Source organism: Onychomys torridus, chromosome 16 (assembly GCF_903995425.1).
Source record: "Onychomys torridus chromosome 16, mOncTor1.1, whole genome shotgun sequence".
Lineage (NCBI taxonomy): Eukaryota > Metazoa > Chordata > Mammalia > Rodentia > Cricetidae > Onychomys > Onychomys torridus.
Window position 1 is genome coordinate 5,700,478 of NC_050458.1, and position 19,053 is coordinate 5,719,530.

A 19,053-nucleotide genomic window follows, 5' to 3' on the forward strand; every position below is an offset into this window, starting at 1 on the left:
GCACAATTGTTCCGTCGAATCTGTAAATATACTTATTCAGTCACTTGAAATGATGTAAAAAATATATTTCATGATGGAAGGTGGGATAATCGGAGAATCCTAGTGAAATGAAGTCAGGACTTCTTAATAACATGCCATGTAGACTGAGATGTGTGTTTAAGCTCTGAAAGATGTGTATTTAACAAGTTAAAACAAGAACGGCCTGTTCAAAGCTTTGCTGACATTTGCTAATCAGGGAATTCACTGTGATATGAGAATTCAATAGTCTTTCACTTGGTGTTGGAGAAATCCCAATATGCCTACGGGTTGTGTTCCTGGTAACAGAGGGCACCCCTCAGAACTGCATAGAACTACCTGCAAAGGGCATTAGCTCCGGTCACTAGCAAAGCAGAACTTGACCTTTGACTCATCCCACCTGACCCAGGTGGCCGGCTTCCCCTCCTCTGTGGGTGCTGGCTGCCTAAGTGGCTAAGACATGCATTTTCACAGAAAAGGGCCTTCTAGGTCGTGGCTGCGGAAGGCTGAGCCATTGGGAAAGCCAGGCTGACAACACACAGTGGCTTGGGCTCAGGCACTGTGGCCTCTCTGGCGCCCCTATTTCTGGTTCTTTCCCTCAGTCATTTGTCTCCACCCTGTCCCCGCACATGGGCTGTTTATACATCCTGTCCCTCTGGTTTGTACCTCTACCTTCCTTTCTTTGAGTTCCGGATCGCTTATCCACAGCCCCTCCACAATTCACCTTGAAGCTGCCCCTAGCCCCCCATTTACCACACCCTACCCCCAGCTCATTGCCTCAGTGACACCGTGAGCCTGCCAAGTGACTCGGGCGTCACTACTGATTCCTCCTTTATTCCACTTTCTTTCTGCTCACTACGTTCTGCTTATTTGTCCATTTGGTGGCTCACTGTGTAAATGCTAAGCTCCAACAACGACGTACCAGGCATTGTGTTAGGTGGCTATTGGTAAGCAAAATCAGTCAATATCCTGCTCAGTTTTGGAAATAGACAAGCAATGTCATATACGAAACATGTCGGGGCTGGGGGTATTATAACTCAGTGAAGAGAGTGCTTGCCTAGCCTGCATGAGGCTCCCGGTCAGTTCCTGGCACCTCATAAACAAGGCGTGGTGGTGCACACCTGAATCTCAGCACTCAGGTGGAGTCAGGAGATCGGGTACAGGCCATCCTCAGCTACGTAGTGAGTTGAAGGCTAACCCAAGCTATATGAGACCTTGTCAAGGAAGGGAGAGGAGAGAGGAGAGGAGAGGAGAGGGGAGAGGAGAGGAGATGGGAGAGGGGAGAGGGGAGAGGGGAGGGGAGGGGAGGGAGAAGGGAGAGGGGAGAGACAGGGAGAGAGAGAGAGACAGACAGACAGACAGAGAGGGAGAGAGAGATGTCATATATGTTTGGTGGTGGGACAGAGAAGACTTCACAAGGATAACCATTCAAGAAGGAGCAGTAATGAACTAGGTCTCAGACTAGGTCAGAGACTTCAGCCTCTAAGCAGGCAGAGTAACTGCCTTTAAGTCCAAATGAGGCGGAAAGAGTGAGCTAAGGCCTCCCCAGAGTGAGCAGGTGGGTTTTAAGGTGAAAAGTAAGTAAGGGCACTGAGGGGTGACAGGTTCATATGCAAAACCAGTCTGGCTCCAGTGTGAGAAATCAGATTGGGTGGATCTTGAGGGGAGTGGGGAGAAGCAGCCCATTGGCTTCCTTATTTTAAAATTAGATCTATTCATTTTGTTTCGTGTGTGTTTTACCTGCATGCATCTATGTGCATGATTGTGCTTGGTGCCTGCGGAGGTCAGAGGGTATTAGATCCTATGGTTCTGAGTCACTATGTGGGTGTTGAGTGTCGAACCCTGGTCCTCTGCATGACCGTAAATGCTCCTAGCCACTGAGCCACCGCTCCAAGCTCTTCTAATGCTCCTGGAACCATGACCGCCAGCCCTTGCCTCTTCACGGGGTCTGACCTACTTTAACATCTGTCACCGGGGAGGATGGACCCTTTATTGAACACAAAATAATTCATCCCCCTTACTGTGGCCTTCCAACCTAGCCCTTGGTTCCCTCTCTGTGTCACATCCACTGTCACCCTGTGCCTCCCCCAGGTCTTAGTCTAGGAAAAGGGGAATTGAGAGCTGGAAGTGGTCTGAGGGACAGAAGTAGATAAGTACAATTCAAAGCTGAGGCCGAGTCTGCGGTCTAAGAGGTTAATCCGCATTAGAGCAGAGGCAGCAGCTGAAGCAAGGGTTTCAGGCTAATGGAAGAGGACCAGGGCCAATGCTTGTGAGGCACTCAGGGGCCAGGCACTTGGAGGCTTAGAAACAAGACCATCTTTGCTGGGAGGGATGCCTGAAGACAGGTCCCTGAGCAAGCAGTAGGAGAGCATAAGAGGCCCGGACTAGTGGAGAACTGACGTTCCTCATTAGCTAGAACCCTAGCTGATAAAGGATGGGCAGTTGTCTATGATGTGTGAGGCCCTAGCTTTGATCCCTGGCACCAAGAAAATAAAATAAAATAATCATCATCATCATCATCATCATCATCATCATCATCATCATGGGACTCAGAGATTTGGGACTGAGAAAGTCAATGACAAAGGCAGATTTGTGGCGGAATTGGTAGGAGAAAAGGGCAGACAGCAAAGTTCTTCACACTCTGTCTATAACCAAAACAAACGTTACAACAAGGCTCAGGGCTAGAACCAGAAGGCACAGAGAGCAGAGCCTGGCAAGCCCTGCTATTTCCACACCAAGATCAAAACCACACTCATATCCATGCCATAGCTTCTTAACACATACAAGTCAAGGACACTAAAGGGGTCCATGAACCCCAAAAGGCTGTGACTGCTGGCAATCCCCACCACCACTCAGGTGAATGAGACTCGGTGTGAGTATGGTCCTGGGAGTAGCCCTGAGGAGGGTCTTTGGGGACCATAAGTGTTTGCGGTTGGCATGGTAACCAGGAGACTATGACATACTTAAGGGTGGGCGGGGTCACAGAACCCAAGCTTTAAAGTAAGTGAATCATGTGTGGCTCATTTAATTTTAAAGGAGGACTCTGAGCTGAGCTTAGAACAATTTTTTCCTCTGAGTGCCATTTCCCAAAGGTACTCACAGAACAATAAGGTGTGACCGTAATGGCTGCACTGAGTTGTCTTTTGGACAGTGTTAGGAGGGACATAAAGAAGGTGGACAGAGAATTAAGGCAATTGAGATGTATCGACGAACTCAGCTCCCGCTGCCTGTGTGACTTATACATGCACCCGTACTGCTGCTGCGACCTGCACCCGTACCCCTACTGCCTCTGCTACTCCAAGCGCTCCCGCTCCTGTGGCCTGTGTGACCTCTACTACCCATGCTGTCTGTGCGACTACAAGCTGTACTGCCTTCGCCCATCACTCCGCAGCTTAGAGAGGAAAGCTATCCGCGCCATTGAGGATGAGAAAAGAGCGGTGGCCAAGTGAGAGGGTGTGATCTAGGCCTGTGGAGGCAGTGTAGCAGCTGCAGCGGTGGGAAGAAGGGGGGCCTTGGGGACAGTGACAGTTGAATAGACATGAAAAGGGATCAAGATGACGACTCAGGTGACCTAGGCAAGGCTGAAGAAAAGTGGGTCTGGGTGGGAACAGTGAGGTTCTCCAGAGGCAGCATGAGGTGGTGGGCTGGCAAATTGGTGGGAGTCTACAGCAAGAGTGCCAGTGTGATACATAAGGTGGTCTTAATGAGGGAGAGAAATAGCAGGTGTCGTTAAAAAGCTATTGGAAGCAGCAAGCTCAACATTTCTTCTGGGTATGACTGAAGTGAGTCTTTCTGGGCTTGCAGAAATGACTGCAGGAGAAGTCATAATCATTGATCAAACCCTTAATGTTTGCCAGAAACCTCAGGAGTAGAGAGTGAGTGGACTGAACGCCAGAGGCATTTCCTCTGTGTGTGTAAACCTTTCTCTTATCCAGTCTCAGGGCTGTGCTGTTGGCCTCCCTTTCCAACCTCAGAAAGGATGTGTGACAGCCTTCACAGAAGATTCAAATGGGGTTTTCATTGAATTGGGTAATTTAACAGGGGGAGTTGGTATATTTCTTTAACCCTTTCCTAACTTTTCACATACTCCTATGGTCTATATAGATGAGGGACACTGTCCCCTGGTTATATAAATGACTGTACACCCATTTACTAAATACAAAGAAAGGATTAAAGAACCAGGTGTGGTGGCTGGCTCCTGTAGATCCTTGCACTTGGGAGGCAGAGGCAGGAGGATCACAGTTCTTGGCCAGCTTCTGATATATAGAGTATGAGGTCAGCTTGGGCTATGTGAGACTGTTTCAAAACAATTTTTAAAAATGGGATTGAAAAGTTGGAACGTTCTTTTATATATGGATACATTGAGTGAAAAGGCAAGAGGCAGAAAAATCTTGTTTAATAAGGGACTATTCTTAAAAACAGAGCAGAAACAGATATGATATATAGGAAGATGAACAGATGATGAATGGAAGGATTAATGGGTGTGTGGCTGGACAAAGCCCTTGACAACAGTGACTGTGATGTTTTATTGAGAAGAGTAATAGGACAATTGCTGCTGATGTCATCAGCTACAAGGTCAGAAGCAGACCTGCCTGACAATCTGGGATGGGGTAGTCACAAATTTACCTACAATTTTGAACCAATGTTTATTTTTATTCCTCAGGATGTCAAGTTCTTACACACACACTGTGAAATAGGGACTAGTTACTATTTGCTCCAAATATTAAGTGCTCCTTGTGAGTTGGTCTGTGTCTTCTCTCCATGACTCTGTCATCTGGCTGCCCCACTTCTAGGGCAGATTTTTTCTGCCCACTATCTGTGTCCTCTTGCCTTTCCACAGGACTGTTTCTTGGCACACAGTAGACTCAACCTCAAGCCTTAGTCTCAGTAGAGTGATTCAGAGAGAGCATCGCTTTCTCCAGTCTACGTATCTGTGTTTCCTCAGTACCAGCAGCAAATATGAAGTGGGTGGTGTCCTTACTTAGTTCCTGGACCTGTGACTCTCAGGTGTACCCTCCTTTATCTCTTTCCCAGAACTTTTCTTCTAATTCACACCACCTTGCAAAAGTTCTGCGCTCTATTTCCATCAGCCTGACATTTCACTGTCTGGAGGACTCAGTGTCAGCTACAACCCTAGCGCTTCAGTCTTCCTGATTGGGGGTGACAGCCGTAAAGCCCAGATCTGAGCTCCAATCCCAGAGGACTCACGACCAATTTTTCTTCCAATGAAATACCTTCTTTTTTCTTATCTTTAATCTAGCTCCTGACCTGTGACTGAATAGGTCTCAAAATAATTAATCTCCATTCAGTTTTGTTTCGTTTTGTTTTGTTTTAAACCATCTTTGGTGTGAAATTGTGCTCAAGGCTTTTTGAGTTTAGAATTCATATTTGTGTGTGACCTTTTGCCCCTTAAAAGAATGACTGGGCATCAGTGAGTTGTGACATGTCTTTCCAGATGTCTGACTATGTTGTCCAGAAGGTTCTTTGTCTTGATCTGTAATTGCCTCAGCTATATTGAACTTTTTCCCCTCTGTGTGCAAGTCTTCCATGTCTCCAGTGTTTCCTTGTCAAGAAGACTGGAATACAGTTTTAAAATTTCCTCCACAAGTATCTGATGGTTGGATGGATGTGTGTACAGTGGGCTGTTTTTAGACAAGGATTTAAAAGTCCTGCTCACTACTATTGTTTCTTAAGCAGCTGCTTTAGAAGACAGTGTCTTCCTTAGCAGGGACCAGACTCAGCTCTTCTGTTTCCTTAGCCACTTCCTGATTTTCCTGGTCTCACCTGCTGCACTCCAAGCTCTGGCAGTTGCCTGTCTCTTCCCTCACTTTTGGATTCAAAGGGATGGCGGTGACAATTTGGTTGTCTTTCATGAAGCCATGCCACCAGCCTGAGTTAGGCTTGTTCATCCACACTCCACGGGCTTCCCTGTCTCTTGTATTTAAGCTAGAGAAACTAATAAAACCCTGTCCTTCTTCAATCCTGTCTAAGGACTGGACGCTCGTGGTCACACCGACTTCCGGCTTGAGTCCTTGCAAGCTGGTGTACCTTAGTTTGTGGTTGTGCCCTTGAGCTGTGCTGGGCTCAACCTCTGCGCCCTTTCCTAGAGACCAATCCCAAGATGGCCTTCCATCCACTCACCCAAGCATCTGTGGTTAGTCTGGCTCTTAGTAGGAAATTCCCTGGAAAATCCCACACACAAAACACGCCATCTTAAAACCTCAAATATTTCTCTTCTCTTACTTTCACACTATGAGTTTGAGGTTTTCACTGAATCTGCTCAGTCAATGAGGCTGATGCAAGGCAGAGGTTTTATGGCTACAAAGAGTTAGTTGATTTCCCCTCCTCCTGGCTGTCTCTGGGTCCACAGAAAGGTGGAAAGAAGCTGCCTCTTTAGTGTCTTTCAAACCCCTAGGTCTCAGACTCCACCATCACTTGACTACACAGGCTGATGCCCATGGAGGTCAAATGCAACTTTTAATTTTACTTTCTGTGTTAGAAATAAAACCGAGGTCCTTGTGTGTGCTAAGTAAGTATTCTATCATTGAATTACCCTCCAGTCCTAGATGAGTGTTATTTGGTTTAACCGTTTTCCTTACCGATACAGGCTTGGGAGTTGTTCACTGAAGGTCTCAGACTTACGGTAAGGCCGTTTAAGGTAGAGCCTACATAGCCTGGTAAAGAGGACTCACACAGCTCATGGAGTAAAACCTAGGCACCAGCATTTCCTGTTTAATACCCCTAACGCCTGGCTGGCTGTTGTCTCAGTCACTTCTGACAAGGAAACGTTAAGGAGCAGTGTTCTTGATGACTAGGAGGTGGTAAAGCAAAGAAAGCCACTTCTGCCGGAGTCCAGAGCACATGTGCATAGCAACCTGTCAGTTTTCAGTGTGCCCCTGAACCAGTGTTAGCGGCATCACCCAGAACTTACTAGACAGGCAAAGCGCCAGCTCTACACCAACCCAGGGAAGCTAGAACTCAGGTGGGAGCCAGACACCTGTGTCTTGTGAGCCCTGCTGGAAGAAGGGTGCCCCTGTACCACACAACCTGCCCCCTGCTGCAGAGTGACATTCGTCTACTCCACAAGTCTGAGGAAAGGAGGAAAAGAAAGCAGAGAGGGGCTGAGGAGACCGCTCAGTGGCTAGAGTGCTTGCCTCACAAGCACAGAGAGTTCAGATCTACAGCACCCAGCTTTTCGATGTGGAGCATCTAGAGCCCCAGCACTGGGAAGGTGGAGACAGGAGGATCTCAGGGTGCTGGCAGCCAATGCAGTCTAATCGGTGAGGTCCATATTCAGAGAGAGACCCTGTCTCAAAATCTAAGGTTGCCTGATGTCAACCTGGCCTCCTCTCACACATATGTGCACACACATGAACATATGTACACACATGGGGCAGGGGCAGAAGGAGGCAGGTGAAGATAAAGATGTGAGGAGTAGAGTTTAGGTAGCTCTTTGGAATGGGTTTAAATTCAAGAGAAAAAGAATGTCCCAGTGAAGTCTAGAGGGCTCTGTGCTCTTCAGAGTCACGTCTTTGTGATGTTCTTCCTCACTGGGTTGGACCTGATCTTTCTGGAAACAGCTGAGTATATAACTCTACAGGAAAGGCAGGGTGTTTTGCATTCAAAAGTGTGTTGGACATGGGAGTGAACACAGTTGTGACCAGGAGAAAAGCGGGGAGCTCTGTGCACAGGCATAGTTCCCCCACAAGCTGGCAAGCTTCCCTTAATCCAAGGGAGTAGGGTACAGGAGGCCCTGTCCCTTGCTCAGAACCTTACAGTCATGGAAAAACCCATTTCAGGTTGTGGATAACCCACCAGGCAAGAAACATGTTCCAAGTTCAGAGTTGAGTTTGATGAGTCAAATGTGGCCCCAACAAATTCTCCTACAACCACACATTCCTACTCATAACCACTAATGTACAAAAGATAAGAAACCTGGCCTGGCTGAGAGTTTTAGGCAGTCTTCTGAAGACACTTGGATGATGTGGAACCCCTGGACAGTGTGGGGCTCCTGGACAGTGTGGGGCCCCTGGACAATGTGGGGCTCCTGGACAGTGTGGGGCCCCTGGACAGTGTGGGACCCCTGGGTATCATGGGACCCCTGACGGTGTGGGACCCCTGACAGTGTGGGACCTCTGGACAGTGTGGGACCCCTGGACAGTGTGGGACCCCTGGATATCATGGGACCCCTGACAGTGTGGGACCTCTGGACAGTGTGGGACCCCTGGACAGTGTGGACCCCTGACAGTGTGGGACCTCTGGATATCATGGGACCCCTGACAGTGTGGGACCCCTGACAGTGTGGGACCTCTGGACAGTGTGGGACCCCTGGACAGTGTGGGACCCCTGGGTATCATGGGACCCCTGACAGTGTGGGACCCCTGGACAGTGTGGGACCCCTGGACAGTGTGGACCCCTGACAGTGTGGGACCTCTGGATATCATGGGACCCCTGACAGTGTGGGACCTCTGGATATCATGGGACCCCTGACAGTGTGGGACCCCTGGACAGCTACTGCAAGACCAAAGGAGCCAAGGTGACAGGAACAGAGGAAGGCAAGGAGGGGCCAGCGATAGAATACATTTGACTGTAGCTGGGACTCAAGTGTCTAAGGGGACACAGATCTGAGAGTTGGCTGTGATTGACAAGTCAGGTTCCTAGGTTAGGCTCCAGCTCCTGTGGTGAGCAGGCCAAGCTTTTCCTAGAAGAATCAGCTGAGGCTTAGGAAACCTGCTTGGGATTCTTGGCTTGCTTTTGTTAGTCCTAACCCACCTTCACTATCATTAGTGTCAGGATTCCATGCTGCTCATCTAAATAAGACTGACTTTCCCTGTGTTGTGTGTCTGAACACACATGCACATTCATGAGCGTGCGCGCGCGCGCGCACACACACACACACACACACACACACACACACACACACACACATACACCATAAATGAGTCTTGAGAGGCCCTTCACATACTGTTTGGTTGCTTCTTCAGCCATGATCCAGTTGGAGAGGACAAGTGTCTAGGCTAGTTCCCCACACCTTTATGAGCTCTCTGCCCACCTAGGGAGATGGGGCTAAGTCTACTTATTTCACAGAGACAGTGATTTCAAAGAGGTCAGCCTTCTTCCTTTCTTTCTGGTATGACCTAAGGAACCCTGGCACACAGGGCATGAAGGACCACCACGCTGCCCTCAGTTTCCCCAGGTCCAGGGGAGAAGGGAGGTGAAGGACTCCGGTTGCGTCATCTGATCTATTGCTCATTGTTTGTTTGCTTTGGCATGTTCTAGGAAGGAGTTCTACTGGTCATTTTGTAATTAGTTAAACTTTAGTTTGTAATTTTCAATACAAGAGTAGTAATTCACATCGTTAAGTCAGTCCCATGAAGTTTTACCAAGTGAGAAATACAAATTAAAAGCAGTATGTAAGCCAGGCAGTGGTGGTGCCCGCCTTTAGTCCCAGCACTCAGGAGGCAGAGCCAGACAGATCTCTGTGAGTTCAAGGCCAGCCTGGTCTACAAAGTGAGATCCAGGACAGGCAGAGAAACCCTCTCTCAAACAAAACAAAACAAACAAACAAACAAAAGCAGTATGTATAGCATGATTCCATAAGAACACTCATAAATCTACATATGTGTATATAGAAATCTCTCCCCCCCCCTCTCTCTCTCTCACACATACACACACACACACACACACACACACACACACACACACACACACACGAGAAAATCTAACAAAAATCTATATACCCTGTATCTTCTACAATGAGGTTGTGTAACTTAAGAAGAATGTATTTAAATAAAATTCAGTATAAAGAGGGATACAGGGACTGGAGAGATAACTCAGCAGTTAGGAGCATTTGCTGTTCTTCCAGAGGACCTAAGTTCAGTTCCCAGCACCCACTTCAGGCTGCTGGCAGTCATCTGTAACTCTAGCTCCAGGGTACCTGATGACACTGACCTCTTTAGATAGCTACACTCACATTCACAAATCCACACACACACACACCCCTACACACCTACAAATAGTTAAAATACAATAAAAATAAATCTTCAAACAAATTTAAAGTGCTACAATGATAATCTCACCACAGGGTTGTAGTGCAGTTTAAAAAAACACACCTCTGGCACACTTAGCACCTGGAAGGTGCATTTTAAGAAAAAAGAAATCAAAGGCCTCCCCTCCCGGTTGAGTGTCAAGCAACACTGTAAATGCATTTCATACATTGGGTTACTCATTACTGTCCCAGTGTAACTGAGACATAGAAAGCTCAATAACTTGTCTGCACAGAAGAGCCAAGATGTGAGGGAAGAGTCTGGGGTCACTGCTCCGGTTGGGTACTTTGCCCCTGCCTCTGAAAAAGCATTTTTTATTTATGTGTTTATCTCTGTGTGAGCATGTGCACACGAGTGCAGGTGCCCAAAGAGACCAGAAGAGGTCGTCAGATCCCCTCGAGCTAGTTACAGGTGGTTGTGAGCTGCCTGACAGGGTGCTGGGAACTGAACTTGGGTCCTTTGGGTTGCAAGTGCTCTTACCTGCTGAGCCTTCTGTCCAGCCCAGCTTTCCTATCTCTTGATGTATCCTAACTACTCAATTAGTGTGAGCTGCTGTTAATAAGGATTTATACAGCAGGGCTGTTGAGAAGCAACCACAGCAGTGGTGTCTAGCAGCTCTTCAGGCTCCAGCGTGCAGCTTATTCCACTCACCCTGGTGTGAATGTCCCTCTGATGAATGAGGAGCTGGGGAAACACACACACACACAACAAACTCTTGCAGGAAGATAGGATCCCTGGCAGCACGCCCCTGGGAGATCACTGCCCATCTGATCCACACTGGCAGCCAGACAAGCTGGTTTTCCACTGACAGGAGCTGTCCAGGGTCTCTCCTGGCCCAAGGAAGAACCAAGCCAGAGCTCTCTTGCCTTGTCCTTTGCCAATGAGCTTTCTGGTGGAGTGTCTGTCTGTCTGTCTGCCCCATGATGGTCTAAAAGAGAGGATCATGCTTTGGTGTCCAGCTTATCTTTCAACTGTTGGGCTCAAGCAATCCTCCTGCCTCACCTTCTTGGATAGCTGGGTCTACACACACACACACACTGTTATTCCTGGCTTTGATCTTTAAGATGCAGTGTTCAAATGCTAGCTTACTGGTTGTGTCTCATTAAAAAAAATAAAATAAATAAAGAGCCTTGAGCTGGGCTGTAGCCTGCTTGAGAGTGCTTCCCTAACAGGGATGAGGCTCAAAACTTCAGCATCGGAAAGCCAAAACTGTTTGTACATGATGAAATGACAGCAATGCTAAAGGTGGGAATCAAGCAAGACGTATTATGAACCAAGCGCAGTGTTGAGTGAAACATCATCTCATTTAGCCCTCCATCAGCGTTGTGATGTATTAGCACTGTTATCACAGGGGAGGAGACTGACTAGTGACAGAGAGGCTAAGGGACAGGCCGAGTTTCGGTGGCAGGAGGGGCTGGGTTTGAGAAAGATCTGAATGGCCAACGGATTTCCATCAGGTGGATTTGAGGCGAAAAGGGGCAGGGGTGGGGTTGTGTGTTGTCGGAGGTCTAATCTCTCCCCCTTCCTCCCCTCCAACCACAGACTCAGAAGGACGACCAACAGAATCCTGGCCTCCTCCTGCTGCAGCAGCAACATTCTAGGGTCCGTGAACGTGTGCGGCTTTGAGCCAGATCAAGTCAAGGTACGGGTGAAAGACGGGAAAGTCTGCGTGTCGGCTGAGAGGGAGAACAGGTATGACTGCCTCGGATCCAAAAAGTACAGTTACATGAACATCTGCAAGGAGTTCAGCCTGCCGCCGTGCGTGGATGAGAAAGACGTGACCTACTCCTACGGGCTCGGCAGCTGCGTCAAGATCGAGTCTCCGTGCTACCCGTGCACATCCCCCTGCAACCCCTGTAACCCCTGTAACCCCTGCAGCCCCTGCAGCCCCTGCGGGCCCTGCGGCCCCTGCGGCCCCTGCGGGCCCTGTGACCCCTGTAACCCCTGCTACCCGTGTGGAAGCCGATTCTCCTGTAGGAAGATGATCTTGTAAGGCGTGTGTAAGAACCTATGTCTTAGCAGAAGTCAGTTCTCCAGCCAGGCAGCTCTTAGTGTCTCTCTTCCCCTTCCCATAGCCCATGTGGTTCAAGTAGGTAGGAAACTGAATACATACCTGCAATCTGATGGCATTGTGTGCTAGTCTTTTGCTATGACCCCCTCCAGAGTTGGCTGATTGAAGGATTAAAGAACAGGATGGAAGATACGATGAGATCTGCCCTCCACGTCCTTCATATCCGACAACCTCGGAACTCACAGGCATTTGTCGACACTAAGTAATCCTGTGAGATGGCCCTGCCTGGAAGGAACACTCTTAGCGTAGTTTAGGTGGAAGATACTACTCAGCGAGGATTTCATGGTGAAGTGACCTCCTTCCCAAGCCCAACAGGATTGTGGATTTTACTTGGGGACCAGACAATCCTTAAGAGAATAGAGCAGCAATGTCCGCAGATCCAAGAGCAGGGCAGCCACTGAACTTGAGTGTTTTAGCATTCCTGTAGTTTCGACTCCCCACCTCTGGCTCAAGGTAGTTTACAGCCTCCTGGGGACTTATTGCAACTCTCTTTTTCCAGTTCTTGAAACTGGTTTTAGGCAGAAGGTCAATGCAAAGTTCAGGAGCAGGAGAGTACAGCTCAGCAACTGATGGTGTGGTTCACTTGTATTTGGGTCCTTACTGATGTAGCTCAAGAGCCATTGTTTTTGAGGTTGGTCTTACTGTGTAACTCTGACTGTCGGGAAAACTCATTATATAAGATAAGACTGGCCTCAGATGCACAGAAATCTACCTGCCTCTGCCTCCTGAGTGCTGGGATTAAAGGCCAGGCTTATGCCACTACTCCTGGCTCTGGATTGCTAGGAAAAAGGGAAGTCTGGAGGAAGAATGAAGGGACGCTGGGGAGGAACTGGCTGAAGCTGGTCTCAGATTCAGAGGAAACACAAACTTCCGTTTGCATATTAAGTCCTCTTACTGCTCTTAGCTGCCTGAGGATTAGTTTTCTCCAGTGGGCTGCTGGAGGAGCAGCTCTTTGAGGAGCTGTAAAAGTATGGACACCAGGCTAAGAAGATGGTCCAGTGGGCAAGAATGCAGGCTGCACAAATGTGAGGACCTGAGTTCAAATCCCCAGGACCCATTCAAAGTTGGGCATGACTTGTAACCCCAGCATTGAGGACTGGAGATGGTGGTCCTGGGAGCTGGCCAGCAGCTAGCCTAGCCTAAGGGATGCGCTCCCAGTGCAGCCAGCCTATTAACTGGGGTTCTCTAGGGGAACAGAACTGGTAGAGTGAGGATATATTTAAAGAAACATATTCAATTGGCTTACACAGCACAGTCGGGGCATCTAACATGGCTGCCTTACACCAAAGGCTCAGAGAACCTGGCCGTTTCTCAGTCCACAAGGCTTGCTGTCTCAGCAGTCCCATTCTGACGCTGAAGTCTGGAGGGTCCTGGGGAGCCTGCAGTCTTCAGCCCAGTTGGAAGGTTCCTCTGCCCCAGCAGGGTTCTGACATCAGTGAGGGAACATGCAGTGACAGCGGCAGCCAGCACACACGAATGTGTCAGCCAGAGCAAAGGCAAGCATTCGAAAGCAAAGCTTATTCCTTGGGCCTTGTTTTCTGGGCTGCCACCAGAGGCCACAGCCCATGTGTGGGGTGGGTCTCCCCATTCCACATAACAGATGAAGAAAAACCCTCACAAGTGAGCCTAGAGGCTTGCCTTTCAACTGCTTCCAAATCCAGTCAAGGTGACATCCAAGATTAGCCGTGACAGTGAGAGACACCTCTCTAAAGGATACGTTAAAGTACGGAACAAGGGAAGACACCATTGTCTTTCTCTGGCTTCTGCACACATAGATACACATCCCTACACTCATGTGCATACACAATACACACCACACCACACCATACACAGCACCACAGTACACACACGTGCACACATAGATACACATCCCTACACTCATGTGCATACACAATACATACCACACCACACCATACACAGCACCACAGTATACACATGTGCACACATAGATACACATCCCTATACTCATGTGCATACACAATACACACCCCACCATACCATATACAGCACCACAGTACACATGCATACACAAACACACGCGCGCGCGCGCGCGCACACACACACACAGACACACACACACACCAACAAATTAAACGTTCATGTATTATATGTCCAGTGGTAGAGTGCCTGCCTCACATGCTCAGGGCCCAGAGTCTGGTCTGTACAATCTTTCTCCCTGCAATCAATCTCTCCAGAGATTAAAATGCTAATCAACTCATGAGACAGCCTGGGCAGCAAGATCTTTAAACGTTTCCCCAGGAAATTCAAGTATGTAGCTTACAGCTAGAGGCTCTGGGTGCTCATAAAGCTCTGTGAGCCTTTCTTTCAAAGCCTCCTTCAAGTCCAAGGTTGGAGAATACTGAGAGGGACAGATCTGGCTTTCATCCGAGGGAAGGAACGGCCTCTAATACAAATGCTGAGTGAAAACACTGAGCCATTTCCAAACCAGTTACCTAGCAGCTATCCATTCAAGTGTGCCAAACTCTAGCCTCCCCCTCTGTCTTGCCAAGTTTTCACTAAATGTTGACATACACATTCTAGTTTCTAGCCTATAAACTTTTGAAAATGCCTTTGAAAAGGTTTCACCCTATCCAGCTTCTCCCATGGGATGTCACCCCTGGGACAAGCAGCGGCCTCAGCCCTCCCAAGAGCTCTGCTCCAGGACTCACGGAACGAGTCACGCATTTATTTCTCCCGCTAATGTAGTAATTCATTCACTCATCCAGCAACCCACTGGCCAGACAGTCCTATTAGACACACCAGATACTGTGCTCCACAGTGAATGGAGAGAAAGATACTTTCACGGGGGTATTAAACTCAAGGAGGGCGCATCAGAAGGGTACGAGGTGGAGAATGGCAGGGGTATTAAACTCAAGGAGGGCGCATCAGAAGGGTACGAGGTGGAGAATGGGGAGATGCTGAAAGCAATCACACTTACAATGGGTAGGAAAGGCCAGAACTCTTCAGACCAGTCCCCAACATTGCCATGGTGGGCACTGTTAAGATCACTGCCTTGAACCATGCCTCTGGGAAGCCAGAGCGTGGCCTCAGGAGAACCAGCTAGCCACCTTTGTTTGCTCACCATCAGCATAGGGAGAAAAAAATGATAAATAAGAGTTGGGTCTGGCAAGATGGTTCAGTGGATGGAGAATTTGCCACTGAGCCCCGACAACCTGAGACCAACATGGTGGAAGGAGAGAAGCAATTCTCCCCTGACCTCCACATACATGCCAGGGCACACATGCACGGGTGCACACACACTAAATGAACATAATAAAACAAAGTTTTAAAAAGACAAGGGTTGCCGGGTGGTGGTGGTGCACATCTTTAGTCCCAGCACTCGGAGCCAGGCGGATCTCTGTGAGTTCGAGGCCAGCCTGGGCTATAGAGCAAGATCCAGGAAAGGCGCAAAGCTACACAGAGAAGCCCTGTCTCAAAAAATAAAACAAAAACAAAACAAAACAAAAGACAAGGGTTTATAGACTGAGTACTTTCCCTGAGTTGAGGTATAGTGCCAAAGCTATTGTTAATACCTTTCTGGAAATTTCTGTAGAGAAGGCAAGACTAGTGCCCACAATATAATTTTAAAATGCTTGACTGTGTATTCAGAAGGCATTGTCTGTGTACCTCTGACATCAGAGAAGGATGTGTGGGGTGAAGTCAGAGGAGGAGGGAGAATGTGTGAGCCTTACCTAGGGCCTTGGAAAAGGCATGTGGTTGGGCCTTTTTCATGAACTAGTAGAGACCAGGGAGGAAATGGATAACAGAGAAAAGAAAACAAGCATCTGCCATTTCCAAAGTTGTGTTTGGATGGTTTTATGGAACCTTGAGCTTGCACAGCTCTGCCGTGGACTTGAAAGCAGTTTTGTAGAACAGAGTGCAATCTTAAACACTCTACTTCATGTATTCCTGAAGGGAAGATGAGGACAAGGAAGAGGCTGGAATGGACAGAGGAAGAAAGAAGCTTGGAAGAAGCTTGGATGGTGTTCTTTTCCTGTTGCTGTGGTAAACTACTCTGATAGAGGTACCTCAAGGGGAAAAGGTTTATTTCAACTCAAAGTTCAAGGGTACAGTCCATCACGGAAGGGAATGAAGGCAGTGGGAGCCTAGAGCCTCTGGTCACATCACACCCACAATCAGGAGGCAGAGAAGGATGAATGCACGTGGCTGCTCAGCTGCCTTTCTCCTCTTACACAGTCCAGGACCCCAGCCAGGGAATGGTGCTGCCTACAGTGGGCAGATCTTCCCACCTCGGTGAACACAATGCCCACAGGCATGCCCAGAGGCCCATCTTCAAGATGTTTCAAGATCCCCTCAAGTTCACTACACTAATGGTCACAGATAGAACTGAAAGGCAAGAGAGGCTCTAGTTCACTATCCGTGTGTGCAATGAGTGGGTGTGTAAATTAGGTGCATGTGCAACCTCTGAACATGAACACAGTCACCAAGTATTGCCAAGGTTGGAGATAGAGGTGCCTGAACTTTAGTGTTCGTGGAGTATATTCTAGAGCCGAAGAGATTTTTAACTGAGTCATGAATAAGAACTTTCAAGGCCTAGTACTGAAGGACTTCTTTCCCTAGTACTGCTTGATTTCTTTCAAAACCTACATGGTTTTATAAACATCTAATAAAATGATATTAAAGGGGCTAGAGATGGCTTGGCGGTTCAGAGCACTTGCTGTTCCTGCAGAAGACCGGGGCTCAGTTCCAAGCAACCACATGGCAGCTCACACCCAGTTGCAGGGCCCCCAGTACACCCTTCTGGCCTCCAGGAGCACAGCACAGATTGCTGCACATACATACATGAAGCAAGCACTCGTACACATAAAAATAAATCTATAACAAATGTTACTCACAATCCCCTTCAGTTGACTGTTCTCTCCCCAAATAGTTTGATTTGGTGAAATTGTTCTTATATCCAGAACTAGTGAACTTCATAGAAAAATATCTAAATTTCTGGGACTGGGGATGGAGCTCTCTGCACAGTTCCTTTGTCTGCCTCTGTCTGTGTTTGTCTTCCTCTCCTACACACGAGAGTCACAGACTAGGTACGTTTTTTACTCTGATTTAACCCTTTAGCTCAGGAAACGATGTAAAAATGATGTTAAAAAGTTCATACTAACCCAGAAGAGAGTGATTTTAAAGGAAATTGGGAGCAGTGGAGGGTGTTGCTAGGTGACCCAGATTAACTCCCATGACTCTGCAGGGCCTTCAGAGGCTTGGGTGTCACATGACTCATGGTCACAAGAAGAGTGTACATGATCCTTGAAAGAAATGCATCTTTCCAGTTTGGAGAGGTTTGGTAAATAAAAGCCAGGTAGGTATGTGGTATTCCCAGCAACCCCAGCCATTAAAGAGCTAAGGCAGAGAATTCGGATTTGAAGATCAGCCTAAGCTACATAAGAAGACCCTACAAAACAAAACAAGATATAACACTGTCTTAAGAGTTTACTATTGCTCTGAAGAGATGCCATGACCATGGCAACTCATATAAAGAAAACGTTTAATTGGGGTGGCTCACTTACAGTTTCAGATATTCGGTCCATTATGATCATGAAGGACAGTATGGAAGCCTGCAGGCAGACATGGTGCTGGAGCTGAGAGGGCTCCAAAGCAACAGGAAGTCGACCGACTGTCACCCTGAGGGAAGCTTGAGAAAAAGAGACCTCAAAGCCTCCCCCACAGTGACACACTTCCCTTTGGGGGCCATTTTCTTTCATACATCACAAATACAAAACCAGAACCCATCCATCACGTAAGTGTCTAGATATTGCACAATTCATCGACCTAACTACTTTCCCTCTAAGCAACATCAAGCCCTTCTCTCAGAGTTAGGGGCACAAATGTCTGCAAACCTGGCCCACATCCCATCACACACTGGAGCCTCGTAAGCCTTTACCTTCAGCCAGGGCAAGGCTTGTGATCAGCACAAGAGCCCGAGTGTGCTTCTGCGTATCTGTGTCAGAGGGTCCTGGAGGCAGGACGCCAGGAAGGGTGCTTAAATCCATCTGTCCCTGTTCTAGGACAGGTGACCCCACTGGTGGGGCCTCTTCTACCAGGTCACCCTGTGCGCACAGCAGAGAGCAGCACTTGTGATGGGACAAGTCCCAGTCTTGGTGGACCAGACCACCAGGCTCCGAGGAGCCAGGATTTCCAGTTAAGGTTCTGTGCAGTACCCTTTTCAACTCACACTCCAGGAGAACTGCATTTTCATCCACCAAACTCCCAAAGAGCCAGGCGGCAGGTCCCTCTGGCTGCCTTGCTCATCTAAGGAACTTTCTAAGACTTCTTCCCTATCCCACACCTGTGTGTATACAAGGTGGGCCTGGCCTGTGATTTTCAGTGAAAAGTCTAGCCACCACTGCCCGGCCAAAGTATTTCTACAGGTACAATGAACATCCTAGATTTTCTGGAACAACCAGATCTCAGTGGCATGGTGATTAGAGACAAGAATATGTGGTCCCCATGGGTCACCTGTGTGAGGTCGAGATTGAGGAAGAGGGTAAGGAGCTAGCACAGACACCACCACCCCCCCTCGGAAGTCCTGAGAGCAGCAGGAGAAAGGGGAAGGGATACAAAAGACATTTGGGACTAACTGGCAGCCTGAGGAAGACAGCCTAACTGTCAGACGAGACCAGAATCCTCCACACAAAACAACGTGACACACACAAGTCAGGCTGCATCTGGGAGGAGGCTTCCTTTGTTTGATACTCTGTATCAGTTACTGCTGCTACAACAAAATCCCTGACAAAGGGAGTGAAGAAAGGAAGCATTGAGTCTACCCCACTGTTCAAGGACACAGTCCATCACGGTGGCGAAGTCTGGCAGCGGATCCTGAGACGGCTGATTACATTGTGTCCAGCGAGTGATGGATGCCCATTTTCTCCTTTATTCAGCCCAGGTCCCCAGCCCATAGATGGG

General features: G+C 48.3%; 1 protein-coding gene across 2 annotated transcripts; it reads left to right on the forward strand.

Moving 5' to 3' along the window:
- The first annotated feature begins 3,137 nt into the window (after window positions 1–3,137).
- Odf1 (outer dense fiber of sperm tails 1) lies at window positions 3,138–12,054 on the forward strand. Of its 2 annotated transcripts, none has more exons than XM_036209060.1 (2): window positions 3,138–3,460; window positions 11,604–12,054. In XM_036209060.1, exons 1-2 carry the CDS (start codon window positions 3,138–3,140, stop codon window positions 12,052–12,054), a joined length of 774 nt encoding a protein of 257 aa, XP_036064953.1. The 2 variants fall into 2 exon arrangements, with proteins under 2 accessions (XP_036064953.1, XP_036064954.1); XM_036209061.1 differs by having other exon boundaries at window positions 3,138–3,413; window positions 11,602–12,054.
- Window positions 12,055–19,053: the final 6,999 nt, after the last annotated feature.